At 44.3% G+C, this 16,720-nt stretch overlaps 1 protein-coding gene across 1 annotated transcript; it reads left to right on the top strand.

The window, feature by feature from the left end:
• The first annotated feature begins 1,441 nt into the window (after nucleotides 1-1,441).
• Nucleotides 1,442-2,754, top strand: LOC121764230. The gene is made up of 2 exons (XM_042160285.1): nucleotides 1,442-1,809; nucleotides 1,869-2,754. The coding sequence occupies exons 1-2, from the start codon at nucleotides 1,442-1,444 to the stop codon at nucleotides 2,752-2,754; spliced, it is 1,254 nt and encodes a 417-aa protein (XP_042016219.1).
• Nucleotides 2,755-16,720: the final 13,966 nt, after the last annotated feature.

Genomic DNA, 16,720 nt, shown 5'->3' with positions numbered 1-16,720 from the left:
TGGGTTAGGCTATGAGTTGTGCATCGGATCCTTGAATTTTGCATATTTCTCCATCATCTTACACAGCTTTCTTAATTGCTTTCTTGTTAAGTGTTCTACTTTAATCTCTGCATTTACATGTTTTCAGTAGTTGTTAGTTTTAAAACCAAAATTTCTGATCGTCTGGATAGTAGTTGAAATTAGTTCGTGGTACTTAAGTTGACACTTAATTGTCTCTGTGGGATACGATATACTCTTGCTTGCTATTTGCTACGATAACCCCGTACACTTGCGGGTATTATTTGGGGTAGAATAAAGTTGAGTCAAGTTTTTGGCACCGTTGCTGGGGACAATTTTGTGTTATATAGCTTGATATCGTGATAATAATCAAGATTACTACTTCAGATTTTACTGCTTTATTTTTCGTTTAATTTCTATTTTTTTAGTTCTCACATTTGTGTTTCTTGTTCAGGTGTATGCACACACGTTCTAAAGGCTTGCCTCTAGAACCTTTCGACTCTGAGATCGAAGCATCAAACCGGAAGAGGAACGCATATAGGAGGCTCACGCAGAAAATTCACACCTCTTCGCCTACCCGCGCAGGAGCATCTTCAGATCAGAGGGATCTTTCACCCATCCGATCACCAGTTCAGGATCATATTCAGTTTGATCCCGTTTCTCCTAGTTTGATGGAGAACGAAGAGGGTAACAACGGTCCACCACCTCCTCCTCCTAATTATGCTGAGCTTCTACGACAGCTGGAGGAGTTGCGTCAACTGGTCAACCGTGGACCACCTGTGCCTGTGCAGAATCAATATGTATACCAAGGCCAGGCAAATCCAACCGTCCATAGCAACATCGCGGCCAATACTTTTGAGCTGAAAAGAGGACTGATTCAGATGGTGGAGAACATTGCTTTTAGGGGCAAATCCACAGATGACCCTAACAAGCATATCACCAAGTTCATTCAGATTTCAACACAACAAAGATGAATGGAGTGACAGATGAGCAGGTTCGACTAAGGCTGTTTCCTTTCTCTTTAGAGGATTCAGCAAAGGATTGGTTGGAGAGTTTGGACCCAGGATCAATTATGGGATGCTATGGTGGAAAAATTTTTAGAGAAATTCTACCCACCTAGTGAAGCTATAAAGAGACAACACGAGATCATTGCCTTTCAGATGACTCCTACAGAGAATATCAGAGACTCATGGGGAGGTTTAAATCTTTGATGAAACGGTGTCCCAACCATGGGTTAACCCCGACAGTCCAAGTTATTACATTTTTCAAGGGATGTGTGCCTGAAGCACAAAGAGAATTGAACTTGAGCTCAGACTGTAATTTTCTCAAGAAAGGAGTGAATGAAGCCATGGAAGTAATAGAGGAGCTTGCATCTAATGACGAAGGATGGAGCAACTAAAGGAGTAAGGTGCATAGGGTAGCGTCTACTACAGATCATGATCCTATGAGTGCCCTATCCGACAAGTTGGATGCGCTGACTATGAATTTTGACTGCATTGCAATGGGACAGCCGTCTCAAGAACCCCAAGGAAAAATGAGGGACGTGAACTATGTGAATCAAGGGGACAACAACCGGTACTTCAATAATCACTGCCCCAACTTTCAGGGTGGAGGATATAATCAGTTCGGGAACAAATGGCATCCCAATCTCTCTTATGGAAACCCAAATAATGCTCTGCAACCACCCCCGGGGTTCACAGTTACTGATGGAGTGGTTAATGATCCGAAGAAGATGACCACGGAAGACATACTCAAGTCTTTCATGCTACAGTCCAACAAGCTCATGGAGCAGAACAATCAAGGTTGGAGAAGGTTGAGACAGATGTGCAAAGTATGGCTACTCATCTGAAAAACATCGACACACAGATCAGCCAGATTTCTCAGACTGTGAGTACTATTACTGAATCGGGAAAATTCCCTTCGAACACTATCATAAATCCCAAAGAATGCAAAGCTGTGCATCTAAGGAGTGGCACTGTTTATGAAGCTCCCTCACTGCCTGCGACCACATCTGATACCGTTCTTGAGCCCAAGGCTGCCGTGGCAGAGAAGGAAAAGGAGGCTGAAAAGGAGAATACTGGCACCACTTTTGGAGTAAAGGTGCCATTCCCCCAGGTACTGAATCAGAAGAAGAAGAAAGATGAGCAGTTCACTCAATTTCTGGACATCTTCAGAAAGGTGCATGTGAACATTCCTTTGATCGAGGCACTGCAGCAGATGCCTAAGTACGCTAAGTTTCTGAAGGAGGTGATAGCCCAGAAGACCAGTTGGGGGCTGGTTGACACTATTAATCTAACTGAAAATTGCAGTGCTCTGCTGCAAAGGAAACTGCCTGCCAAGCTGAAGGATCCTGGAAGTTTCACTGTCGACTGCCTCATTAGGGGGTATAAGGTGGAGAATGCTCTCTGCGATCTAGGCGCGAGCATTAATCTAATGCCACTATCGGTGTTCAAGCAAATGAACATTTGTACTTTGAAGCCCATCTCAGCCACACTACAGATGGCAGACAGATCTGTCGTGTATCCAGAGGGCATCGTGGAAGACCTACTGATTAAGGTCGGGGAATTTATTTTTCCCATCGACTTTATGGTCTTGGACATGGAAGAAGACAAGGGAGTCCCCCTACTGCTAGGACGTCCCTTCCTTGCCACTGCTGAGGCAAATATAAACGTGAAAAAGGGAGAGTTGACAATCTTCATGGGAGAAGAAAGTCAACACATTTTCCCACAAACCGAGAAGCATGGATGGAAGAACTGAGGAGTGCAAGGTGGTGCGTCTGAAGCACCAAGAGACTACTGAAGAAGGAGGATCGAGTGCAGTCAGAAAAGTGAAGCAGAAGGACTTTTATGAGCTTCACATGGAGATGATGGCTTCCACTGACTCGGAGCCAATAGCATGGATCGATGCAGACCATAGTCGCCCTTCACCGGTGCACGAGGTGATCACTACTGAACCCCCTAGGATGGGGGGTAAAATACCAACTGATGTCATGGGAAGAAAGATAACTGCTCCAACACTAAAGGAGCCTATCCCGAGAGAGCCTGAAAAGTAGTGGCTCACCAAGACGTGGAACGATCTATTCCCTCATGGAGGAGGAGCCAAGCGATCACCTGGAGGCAACTCTGGGATGAAAGGGGATCTCGGTTGATATTTGAAGACGTCGGGCACACGGCGATAAAAAGGTGCGCTGCATGGGAGGCAATCCATGGAAGGTATCTTGCTTTGTTTTATGTATTTCTTTTAGTGTGTTTGCTCAGTAGGCATCACCTCTCCACCAACGTTTCAAACTTATTTCTTTTCGTAGCTTTGAATAAGTTTGGGGGGAGGGGGGGTGATATGGTGGATGGTGAACCTATGAACATGTTTATTGTTTTCATGTTATTTTTGGGTAGTTTAAAAATTTTTGCTTAGGATTTTAGTTTAGGATTAATAAACTCCCTTGGATGAAATTGAATGGGGTCGGAGCAATTTGAATTGAATTCAAGCATGTTTGTTGGATGAGTTGCTAATGATGCTATATGTTAAAATGTTTGTGAAAACTTGTTGATATGAACAAGCATGCTTGTATGTCCTTATTGTGATTTGCCTAAAGTGAATTACTCGTTGTATTGTCCTTTGCCATAACCCTGTGAGACTTGAGCCTATATATTTCTAAATGTGTGATTATCGTCATTATGTTATATATTTCTAGAACTTGCTCGCGATCTTCCTTGAGTCTACATAGTGAGTATAGATTTAGGAAGTGACATTAGGCCATCCGTTCTAGCCTTTACTTTCACCCTAAAATAAAAATCATAATCCTTTGTTAGCCATATTTGAGCCTAATAGCCTATTATTTGATAACTTGGGGTTGTATATATGCTTGAAAATAAGTTTGGGGGAAAAGAACACTTTTGGATGATAAGAAGAGTTTAAAGATGAAGTATTGACTTGAATATCTTTGGGAAAGTGGATGTATGCTTTTAGTTGTGAAAAAAAAAAAGAGTTGTAAAAAAAAAGAATAATTTGGTGGTATAAGCTAGGCGAAGCCTAAAGGGGGTATAAGCTAGACAAAGTCTAGAAATGCGTAAGAAACCAAAGTTTGGGGGAGAATTGGTATATGAGAAGAGTCTATAAAGACTACGGAGGAGTTGAGTTGTTTTAAGAACGAAGTTATTATAGTTTCGAAAGGGATTATAAGTCACTTTGGCCAAATTTTCCTCACCTAACCAAAAAGCCTACATTACAACCTACAAATAAGACCTTTCAGATCCTTGATTTATAGTCACAAAATAGTAGAGGAGATGTTAGATTTCGAGCAAGCCTATGGTAAACTATGCATGATTGATTGATTTGAGAGCTTGTATTTTACCTATACACTTTGAGAGTGGGAGAATTACACTACATATCTATCTTGTGAGGGCAAATTGACAAGGTTGCATACGTGTTAGTAACTTGAAGCAATGATCAGTTGGTTTACATGTGTGTGAAGTTATTGATGCATGCTATTGTTTATTAACTAAGGCAATGATGAGATCCAACTTATGTGTACGGGTTTATATTTGATTGTTGTCTGCTTCTTGTTTGAGGACAAACAAGTGATTAAGTTTGGGGGAGTTGATAAACTCGTATTTTAACTATTTTATTGGGCGTTAAACGTGATGATAATTGGTGTTTAAATGCATATTACTTTAGTTTACATCCATATTTCACTATAAAGGTGCTTTGATGAGTTTATCCAGTGTTTGAAGTTAAAATAGGTAAAAAAAAGGGTCAAAATGAGCCAAGCCGTGACTGGGGTCTGCTTCAAACGTTATTCTGCCTATCAATATGGGGTCCAAATCCTATTTTGTGAGTACCATTGTCTTCATCATCGAAAGAGCTTCGCGTGGGTACCTCACACGCCCCAATCGGAGTTCGGATGAGAGAGATATGGCCGATCTAAGAAAGCCGCGCAGACTGCCTGAATTTTATGTGCAATAATTCCACCCGGCCGGGTGGCCAATTTTGTTCATAAAGAGTCCAGAGACTTCTGCCCGACCGGGTGGATTTTATGTGCAATAATTCCACCCGGCCGGGTCCGTCTGACTGACGATTTTTAGCTCAGACGAGATTTTTCTGAAGGGAAATAAAAAGAGAAAAGCTAGGGCAACGAAAGGGTATTCTCAACCATCCGCAAAACACACACTCTCTCTCTAGGAAGCACTCTTGGAAGAAGATTGAAGATTCAAACTTCAATTCCTCCGCCATTTGTAATCCGTATCATGAATTCCATTGTTTGCCTTAGTTTTTATTTGTTTTCTACTTTGAACATGAGTAACTAAACACTTTATGTAGAATTCTTGGTGAAGATGCATTGATTCATAGTTTTAATCCAATTAATTTCGTTTTTCTCTTGCTCTTGTAATTGTTTGAATTATTCTCGTGCTTTTTCCTATCAATTGCTTGATCACCAATTGGGAGTGTAGGATTTCTTAGAGTAATCGGGAGATGAAATATTTAATCTTGAAAGAGGAATAATTCACACCTTAATTAAATAAAACTCGGGAGAGTTGAGATTATGAGTGGGATCTTTAGTCTAATCAAACTTTTGGGAGTTAGGTCTAAGATTTAGAAGGGGACTTCGCTTATTACACCTAATCTACAGATTTCTCACCTCGGGAGGGGGTTTAATCTACAATTGTGATGGATTCAACAATTCTGGAGACTTTAAATGGTAAAACGGTGTTAATTGGGTTAGGCTATGAGTTGTGCATCGGATCCTTGAATTCTGCATATTTCTCCATCATCTTACACAACTTTCTTAATTGCTTTCTTGTTAAGTGTTCTACTTTAATCTCTGCATTTACATGTTTTCAGTAGTTGTTAGTTTTAAAACCAAAATTTCCGATCGTCTGGATAGTAGTTGAAATTAGTTCGTGGTACTTAAGTTGACACTTAATTGTCTCTGTGGGATACAATATACTCTTGCTTGCTATTTGCTACGATAACCTCATACACTTGCGGGTATTATTTGGGGTAAAATAAAGTTGAGTCACATGTCACCCAGTAAGCTTAGTTGTAGTTTCGGTATTTGATCTTTTGATTTGAGGTTTTAATTGTAGATCTGTGTTCATGAAGTTGTTAATCTGTGTTTCTATGGTGATAATTCTGGATTCGCTGATATGATTTGATTCATGTACGTCCACTATACTAGTCAGTAGAAGTGGGTTGAGAAATTATTGATACCAGGTTCAGACATAGCTGGGGTTCCATCCTGATCAGTAGGATACATCTTGTGCTCGACACGACACCTGACACAAACCTTCTCTTTCAAATGGCGCCGTTGCCGGGGATGAATGGGGTTATTAACTGTTATTGTGTGTGAGACTTTGGCGTACATATTGTGGATAATTTTTCTATTTCTTTTTATTTCAGTTTATGAGAAGCACCAGAACCAATATCACCAAGACCAGTACAACCCTCCTGGCCAGTATAACCAGTACCCACCTAACCAGAACCAGCAAAACTTCCAAAAATTTCAGCCCAACCAAAATTCCCAGTATAACCAGCACCAAGGGCCAAATCAGTCCCAATATCCTAACAGGTCAAGACGATCTATGGAGGATATGATGGGAGAATTGCTTGCTTCGCAGCAGGGCATCAAGGGTGAGTTGCAATCCAATAATGAAGTAGTGCAGGGGATGCAGAATGCCCAGAAGGAGCATAAATCGAATATTGATATGATGAATAGGCAGTTGGCCCAACTGGCAAGTTCGATGGGTGAGTTAAAAGGAAATTCAGGGAAACTCCCATCTACAGTCCATGTGCTTGAGAAAGCAAACGTGAGCAAGGTCACATTGAGGTCCGGTACCTCCTATGAGGGGCCCAAACCAAAGAAGTCCAGTGGGGAATCAAGTGGAGCAACATTACTGAGAGACGTTGTCTCAGAAGAGGAGCTACACAAACCTCTACCCCAAATGCAAGATCAATTTTTCTTGAGTGAGGAACCGTCGAGGAACAGTGAAACCGGAAGCAGGCAGCCCAAGGTGGACTCATCTGAGGAAAAAGAACTGATGAAGTAAACTCGAGCCCAGAATGTGCCCGAGAAAGACTCCGGGAAGGCTATCGAGGAGCTGGTCGAAGAAAAGAAAGGAAAAAAGCCATTCCCTTATCGTTTCGTGACCAAAAGGAAGAAGGAAAACCCAGTGGATTACATGTCAATTTTTGGGAAGCTGGATGTCACCATACCATTCCTCCAAGCCGTGAAGCTACCCCCGCTTGGAAAATTTATCAAAGAATTCATAGCCGGGAAAGCCCAGAAGGATGGGAAGATCATGGTGGAAGGGATAACGTCAGCAATTGTGCAAGAAAAGCTACCACCCAAGAGAGCAGACCCAGGTATGTTCACTTTGCCTATAACTATATGAGATGTAAAAATCGAGCATGCAATGTGTGATCTAGGAGCTTCTATAAATGTTATGCCATTGTAAGTTTATAATCGGCTGAAGGGATTAACGTTATCTAGCACTAGGGTATTCAATCCAACTGGCTGATAGGTCGTGTATAAGTCCTGAGGGAATGTGTTGGTGAGAGTACATGATTTTACTTATCCTGCTGACTTTTACGTGATCAAGATGGGTGAGTCTGAAGCTAGGGAGTCTAGCGGTATTTTGTTAGGAAGGCCATTTCTTAGGACAACTAAGACGATTGTAGATATGGCCGAGGGAACAATTTGTATTGATTTTCATGGAGAAAAGTTTACCTTTGATATTAATGAGGCCATGAAAAAGCCTATCGATTCTGAAAATCTATGCTATGTAGATGTAATTGACCCTCTAGTCCAAGATTTTCTTGAGACTGAATTATTGCAGGAAAAACTACAAGCATTGGATGTATATGGGCAGGCCGATGTAGAGGCAGCTGCACGGTGTGACCTGATCAGTAGCCAAGGATTAACTGATGAAGAGATAGAAGGAGCTATTAAGGACTTCTACCAGAAATCAGAATTTATTGGAGCCGCAGGGGCTAATAAGCTACCAGTCAGTATAGATGAACTCTCAGAGGGAAAATTAGAAAAGGAAGGGGATGCTGCAAGAAACCCTCTCCCAGCAGACACACTTCCCCCACAAGTTGAATTGAAGAAGTTGCCAGCAACCCTGAAGTATGCCTTTCTCGGGGAGGAAAACTTATATCCGATGACAATAAGTAGTAGCCTGACAAAGGAGCAAGAAGCAAGGCTACTGACCGTTCTAGGCAGGAACATGAAAGCAATTGGATGGAGCCTTACAGATTTGGTGGGAATAAGCCCTGACGTCTGCATGCATCATATTAGGCTAGAAGAAGGGACGAAGGCACATCGAGATTCGCAGAGAAAGGTGAATCCCAACATGAGGGAGGAAATATTGAAAGAAATCTTGAAGTTGTTGTCATTAGGGATTATCTATTCGGTGCCCGATAGCGAGTGGGTCAGCCCTGTGTACATGGTCCCCAAGAAGTCCAGGATTCAAGTGGTTCAAAATGAGAGGAATGAGCTGATACCGACAAGGCTAGTCACTGGTTGGAGGATGTGCATAGACTACCGCAAGCTGAACGCCGCGACCAGGAAAGACCACTTCCCCCTACCGTTCATCGATCAGATGTTGGAGCGACTGGCTGGGAAGAAGTACTTTTGTTTTTTTGGATGGGTACAACGGGTATTTTCAGATTTACGTGAATCCTGAAAGCCAGAATAAAACTACCTTCACCTACCCGTTTGGAACCTATGCTTACAGACGCATGCCGTTCGGACTTTTCAACGCTCCGGGAACATTTCAGCGATGCATGATGAGCATATTTTCTGATCTAATTGAGGAGTGTATAGAAATATTCATGGATGACTTCACAGTCTACGGAGACTCTTTCGACTCATGCCTTTGTCATTTGGATGTAGTCTTGGAGAGGTGTCGAGCGAAGAGCCTAGTCTTGAATTTTGAGAAATGTCATTTCATGGTCACAGAGGGCATCGTCCTAGGGCATGTGCTGTCAGAGAGGGGTATCCAGGTGGATCAAGCCAAAGTGGACATCATTTCCAAACTACCATTTCCTACTGACCAGAAGGAAATAAGGGGTTTTCTGGGGCACGCTGGATTTTATCGCCGATTCATTAAAGACTTCGCCAAAATTGCCCAACCCCTCACCAAACTTCTCCAAAACGAAGTAGAATTCAATTTTGGTGATCAATGCAAGGCTGCTTTCAACTTGCTCAAGGAAAAGCTAATATCCGCACTGATTATCCGGGCTCCTGACCGGGATCATCCGTTCGAAGTGATGTGTGATGCCAGCGATTATGCAGTAGGAGCGGTTCTGGGTCAGAAGATCGAGAGAAAAAGGTATGTGATCTTTTATGCATCTAAGACATTGAATCAAGCTCAAAGGAATTATGATACCACGAAGAAGGAGATGCTATCCGTGGTTTATTCATTCGAGAAGTTTCGGCAGTACTTGTTGGGGTCAAGGGTCATCGTTTATACTGACCATGCAGCCATTAAGTACCTGGTTACCAAGAAAGAATCCAAACCCCGCTTAATCCGATGGGTACTCTTGTTACAAGAGTTCAATTGGGAGGTGGAAGACAGGAAAGGGGTTGAAAATAAGGTTGCGGATCATTTGAGCAGGATAGTGCAGGATGGAAATAGCGAGGAGGTGAGAGATAGATTCCCGGAAGAACACTTGTGTGAAGTTATTTTCGCCACCAGAAAAATTGACTGGGAAGAAGTGATGAAGCTTACTGGCCAGGATGTGACAGAAAGAGGAAAGGAAAAAGTAGTGGAGGAGCCATGGTATGCGGACCTAGCCAACTACCTCGTTTAAGGGGAGCTTCCAGAAGTGCCGAATGTCACCAAAGCTCAAAGAATGAAGATCAAGAGTGAGTCGAAATACTACTTTTGGGACGACCCGTATCTTTGGAGGGTAGGAGCCGATCAAGTAATAAGAAGATGCGTTCCTGACTGGGAGCAGAGGGACGTATTGGCGCATTGCCACTCTCTGGCATGTGGAGGACATTTCGGTCCCAAGAAGACGACGAGAAAGATTCTGGATAGCGGATTTTATTGGCCAACCCTCAACAAAGATGCCTACGAATTTTGTAGAAGTTGTGAGCGTTGTCAACTGACCGGTGGAATATCCGTGCGAGACGAAAAGGTATGTAGAAGTCCCGATCATTGTTTGTGAGTTGTTCGACATATGGGGATGGATTTCATGGGGCATTTTCCCTCGTCGTATGGGAACTTATATATCTTAGTTGCAGTTGACTATGTCTCCAAATGGGTAGAGGCCAAGGCCACGAGCACGTGTGAAGCAAGGGAGGTAGCCAAGTTCCTCAAAAGTAACAATTTCAGTCGATTCGGAGTACCAAGGGCCATAATATCCGATCAAGGCACCCACTTCTGTAACCGCACCATCGAAGCCTTGATGAAGAAGTACGGTGTGCATCACAGACTATCAAGCCCCTACCACCCGCAAGCGAACGGGCAGGCAGAGATCTCTAACCGAGAGATAAAGAAGATTCTGGAGAAGACCGTAAATCCTTCCAGGAAGGACTGGAGTATGAGGTTAGAGGATGCTCTATGGGCATATCGCACAGCCTACAAAACCCCCATAGGAATGTCCCCGTACCGAATCGTTTTTGGAAAGATGTGCCACTTACCAGTGGGAATTGAGCACCGAGCATACTGGGCAGTACAACAAGTGAATATGGATGCTATAGCCTATGAAGAGAAAAGGAAGCTGCAGCTACAGGAGTTAGAGGAACTCAGATTGGAGTCGTTTGATTCAGCCATGTGGTACAAAGAGCGAACCAAATTGTGGCACGACAGGAATCTGAGGACCAAGGATCTTCATGTTGGGCAGAAAGTACTACTCTTCCAGTCGAGGTTGAAGCTCATGCCTGGAAAACTCAAGTCGAAATGGACAGGGCCTTATGTCATCACCGCACTCCGTTCTAATGGAGCAGTGGAGATTTCAGGGAGTCTTCCTAACTCTGAACCTTTTATTGTGAATGGGCATAGGCTGAAGTTATTTAGGGTCAATAGTGATGTGGCTGTAGTGGATGAGATCCCACTGCAACCACATACTCAGGTATCATACTAACCGGTATGATAGAGATTGGGATTCTACTGAGCTAGCTCCTTTAGCGTAATGTACATATGCTGGCAAAGTAGAATTTCAATTTTCCTAAGGAAGATGTAAATATGGTACATATGTGGTAGTTAATTAATTTGAACCTTTGCATACTAGTTAATTTAAGAAAACCCAAAAATATTTTTTAGGACCTCAAATGTTAATTGGGAGTACGTACTGACCATCAGAATACCATTTTAGTGAAACTCCCCAATTTATTTAAGTGTCCTTTTTACTTTGTTTCTACTCTAGGAAAATATAGGGGGAAATCATTATAGGGCAGAATTTGAATTTGGGGCTTGCTGCAGCTTTGCAGGTGGGCAGCGACTGAAAAGAGGCGCGTGGTGCAGTGAAAGGACGGGCGACATCCAATCACGAGACCGCTAGCTAAACTGTCCCTCACACTAACCAAAGCCAACCTAGAACCGCCTATCACCGGTTACAAACACCAACTACCCTTTTTCCACCCCATAACTGAACCGTCTCTCCCATTTTTCATTTCACAAACCCTCAATTTTTCCATTTCTCTCTGCATTTTCCACCATCACTCTACAAAAACCACCACCCACATTCACCCAAGAAATCACAGGTCTAAGCCATGGGAAAGGAAGCATGGGCAACAAAAATTAAACCCACTTCAACCCGCAGAGAAGAAACTCCAAAATCACCACCGCCGCGGGAAGATCGACCGCCAAGCCCACAACCACCGGAGCCGACTCCTCAGGCGCCAACAATGGTTTCCTTGGATGCAATGGCGGAATTCCTTCGACTGCAGGACCCTAACAGAGATTGGGCGGCGGCGCTGGCCGGTTTTAGTCAAATGGGGGGAAAAGGGAGTATGACCGGAGGAGCCCCATCTGAACCGAATGTGCAATCCACGGTACAACCAACTATTTCCATTCCGATTTCCACCGAAATTCCACCAGAAAGAAAATCTCCATCGGTAACCGTACCGCCAGAATCTTCGGAACCCTCCCAAACTCCACAACAAAGTGATTCGATGGAGGTTGACCCCATATCCGCCCATTACGATTCCGACTCAGATGAACGTGAAGCGAGGAAAAGCAGGGAACAGGGGAGCCTATAGGGAGACGATGAACCAGAGAAAACGCCGCCAGCGGGGACCGTTTCTCAAGGAACGGCGAGGGAAGAGATAGATTTAAATGAGACGGCCAAGAAACAAGGCCTAATGACGGATGACAAATTTCAGGCGATTTTGGATGGAGTAAACCAGAGGGAAGATGATACTGCCACGATGGTTGAGGATCTGAACCTCACATCTAGGGCAGTAGGAGAAGATGAAGAAGGCAGGGCAGGAGAGAAAGAGCCAGAGTCAGTGCACCCCCAGACAGAGGTGGGGAAGAGTGATGGGCATGTGGAAGCAGAAGAAACAGAAGCAAGACCAGAAGTACCCAACCCAGTGGCACCTCCGGTGATGAAACCGAAGGCCGTCAAGAGGAAGTTGGTGTTGAAGGGCGAACCTGAGGCTAGTCGGCCAAAGCTGCAAAGGGTATCTCAACGATGCTTAGGAAAGTGGGCAGCTAGTAAGGCGAAGCCGAACACGGAGACAGATCCCGTGGAGATCTTGAGTGAAGAGGAGAGGACCACTCCCACAAAACCTGGGGAGGAGTCTTTACCTACTATTGACCTAGAGGATACTGCAATGGAAACCGAAGCGGTCTCTCCAACACCGAGTGGCCAAGTTGAAGAGGCTGACGGGATGGCTGAGGGTCTGGACCTCGCATCCAAGTCAGTAGGCCACGAGGAGCAGAGAATTGACAATGCCCGTACCAGCGGAGAGACAGGCCCTAATACCCAGGATCAACTTTCGACACAAGCTGAGAAGGAACCCGAAGAAGAGAAAGACGAGGATGACGGAGAGGAAGCCAGATATCAAGTAGAAAGGAAACGGAAAGGGAAAGCCCATGTCAAGAAGAAGCCCAGCAGCAAGAGGCAGCGCACATTCAATACTGGCGTAGTCATAACTGAAGCCACTTAGAGAACCCCACCAAACCGCAGAGAGTCGAGCGATAACGATTACACTGCCAGCGATGAATCCGAATCAGATAGCGATACATCCATGGAGGATGAGGAGTACAAGGAGCAACAACTCCCAGGTGCTCATCGAGAGCTATTACATCCTCCTGCGGAGAGACTCCGATTCAGGAGATGGGCAGTGGAGCTCACGGACAAGTTAGTGGATGAGATGAAACTTTTCGACTCCAAAAAGCTCCAAGATGCTTTCGGCACCAAGGATGACAAGACCAAATAGGTTAAATGTTGAAAGGTACTCCATTTCCCTTCCTTGGATGAGTTGGAAGCTCGTGAGTCGTTTCTGGCCTATTTGTGTGCGTTGGGTTTTGAGTGGTTGTTGGAGAATGGAGATCCGAGTGTCCCGGTTAGATTAGCGAAGGAGTTTTTCACGACCTTTAGGTTTAAGGTCACCACTGATCTAGATGAGGAATGTATCAGTTTTAGGCTGTTTGACGGAGAGATACGGATGAGCTTGATTGAGTGGACCGTGCGTCTGGGAATGTGCAGTTTGGAGGAGGCCATAGGGCCTGAGTGGAGAAGTAGGGAGCGGGGAATTTCCCGCAGACATGTGGAATTTGAGCCCCAGGAAGCCTGGGAGAAACTTACTCACCCTGATGCAGGGCAGTTCCAGTCCACTATCTCCCGCTCCGTCCATTTCAACAACCCGATTTTGCGTCTGGTACAGCTTTACCTGGGTTTTAATTTGTTGGGGCAATCAAATTCCGCCGTCCGAACTTTAATGACCGAACTGTACCTCATCTGGTGTGCTAAGCGTGGAAGGACAGTGCACTTGGGCTTCTGGACCGCGTACCAGTGTCACCTCATCGCCACCCACCCAGCGAGGAACCTCTCCCTCTGCCATATATTGGGAGTATTTGTCAGGAACAACATAGCTATCTCGGAGGGAGAGGACTTATCCCCCTTAACGATGGTCGACCCTCCTGGCCTCTTTGATACACCTTTGTTCGTCCGAACGAACACCGTTAACATGAGGCAGGGCATACCACCTTTCTACACGATGGGAGAAGAAGCTATACTAGCCGGGAGAGCGACGGCAGCCCACGGAACACCAGCGCAGGAGCAGAGGCATGAGAGGTTGGAAAAAGCAGTGGCAGAGTTAGCCAATGATAATAGGAAAGCAAGAGCGGAGTTAAGCCGTTTGGCAACTGTGATGGAAGTAATCCTGAAAGAACTGGCGACCGGGAAGTTGGTCCGTGAAGCTGGACCAAGTGGCCATGGAGGCCAGGATGATGAGCCCATGGGGACCGAGACAGAAGAAGAGAAACAAGAGGAAGGAGATGCCGAAGAGTCGGCAGAATCTGGGAACAAGCAGTCCGAGAATGAGGAGGAACAACCGAAAGAACCACCTGCACCACAACCTGCCCCGCGAAGGAGCAGGAGGAACAAGTGACAAACCATACTGACCAGTTAGTTTTCTTTTTATTTTCATTTTTTATTTTTCCGTATTTTAATTGTGTTTTGCTGTGTTTTCAGGTAGTATAATCTGTGTAGTATGTTAGCAAACCCCTTTCATAATACTTAGCATGTGTTTGTGTTTTCTGTTTTCTTTTTCGTATACATGTCAACTCACACTTAGCCTAAGTGTGAGGAGTTTGTTGTATATATATGTTTAGGTTTGATGGTTTCTATTTAGATTTTAAACTCCCCCACTTAGCCTATTATATAGTCTAAGTGTGAGAAGTTTTTAGTATAAGTATGTCTTGTTGTGTTTTGGTATGTCTGTGTGTCAGCCATACTGGCCATTACCTTTTCCCACTTCACAGCCTCATCTGAGGGCAGACACGTGTGAAGTGGGAGGGGGGAATGCACTGGCCAGTATGACATGTGTACATATGTGTTATATGTGTTTAAGTGTTTGTGTAGTGTCTAGGTCTAGTTTTTTTATTTGATTGAGCTTAAAACTCAACTGTCTCGAACTGACGGTGAGGGGAATTGAGGGAGATAGGACATGCTGGAAAATGGAAACCACCCCCCTTAGTATCTCCTAGTCAGTATAGATGATGCGAGTATGAGAGAAAAGCCCACACTTAGAGCCAAAACACAAAATCCCTCTTAAAATTTGAGTCAAAAGCCCACACTTAGAACCACTTTCCACTAATTCAAAAAAGAAAAGAGTGGCTGCCACAAGGTGCCTAGGGTAAAGTGACCGCGTGTAGCAACACTGAAGGCAGTAGGAAACCCCCCCCCCCAAAAAAAAATTCCAACCCTTAGAACCCCACTTTCTAGCCATATATACCCAGATATAACCCCTAGCCCCTGGAATTGTGTGTGTGCAAGGCATAAGGGAATGAGGCAACTGGCCAGAAGGACATACAATAAAGAAACCAACTGGAGCGAAAAGAATTGAGAAGCAGGGAGAAAATAGACCAGGAAGTCATTCCAGGCCAAAAAATAATAAGAATGAAAGAAGGAAAATGTGAAGAAAATGGTCAAAAACACTTGACCACAAAAAGAATGAGAAGGAATAAGGGTGGCGAAGCCACAAGACGCTACTGACCAGTTGGGAAGCAACTTCGGAAAAAGTCCAGCCAAGCAGAAGTGGCAGCCGAAAGCCTGAGCGCACACAGTTCCCCCGCATCAGAATAAAGTAATGGTTTTTAAACCTTAGAGCCTTAGGAACAACCACCCCAAACTCTATAACCCAATAGCCTCATTACAAGCCTAAAAGACCTTCAGTAGCCGCACGTGAGATCTAAGTCCGAAGCATCTGTGGTTCAGCGCTATGAGAGAATACAGTCCTAACATCCCCAGTGAGGAGTGAGTGACTGAGAGAATTTAGTGTTAAGCCGCGAGTGTGGGGGATCTTGACAAGCAGATGTACTGACTGGGAAGGAAAAGGGGGGGGGCGGGGTCGACGAAAATTCAAGGCTGTCTAAGGCCGGATTGCACCTGATCCCAAGGGAAGAGATGGTTGAAAATATAGCCCAATTGAGTTGTGTTAATGTGTATAAGTGTCTTTAGTTCTGTTTATGTGTATGTGTCCGTGCTTATGTGTTTTTCTTTGCTCCATAGTTTAGGGTCTAGGTTAGGATAGAGTCGGTCAGGGGAGTAACCAAGCTAGAATTCGACTTACTTCTTTTGTTGTTCTTCACGCTTGAGGACAAGCATGTGGTAAGTGTGAGCAGTTTGATAAGTCGTATTCTAGGCCTTGGTTACTGGTCTGTATAATGTGCACAATTGGAATATATCTACAAAACAATTGCTGAAGTGTGCAGGGAAGTGTTCTAGCCAGTATGGGAATGTTAGGAGAATTCAGGTGAGAAGGGCGTCAGGATGTTGCTATCCTGACCAGTATGCATGCCAAAAAGGCTCAAGATGGAGAAGAAGGATAGCTGGGAAGATCAGCCGCAAGCAAGGGGGCAAAAGAGTCATTTCATGTTTGAAGTCTACCCTAAAAATCAAGGGAGGCCTCCCTATAAAAGGAAGCCACTTGGAGAGAAAGGGGGATCAATTAGTTCATCAACTCCTATGCTTAGTTAGCAATCTCTCTTCGGTAGATCAATCTTTCAGCATTATCCTTCATATTCTCGTTCCTCGCCGACAGCCATGG

The sequence above is a fragment of the Salvia splendens genome, chromosome 14 (assembly GCF_004379255.2).
Source record: "Salvia splendens isolate huo1 chromosome 14, SspV2, whole genome shotgun sequence".
Lineage (NCBI taxonomy): Eukaryota > Viridiplantae > Streptophyta > Magnoliopsida > Lamiales > Lamiaceae > Salvia > Salvia splendens.
The sequence above is the reverse complement of the archived record's forward strand: the minus strand, read 5'-3'. Positions and strand labels throughout refer to the sequence as shown.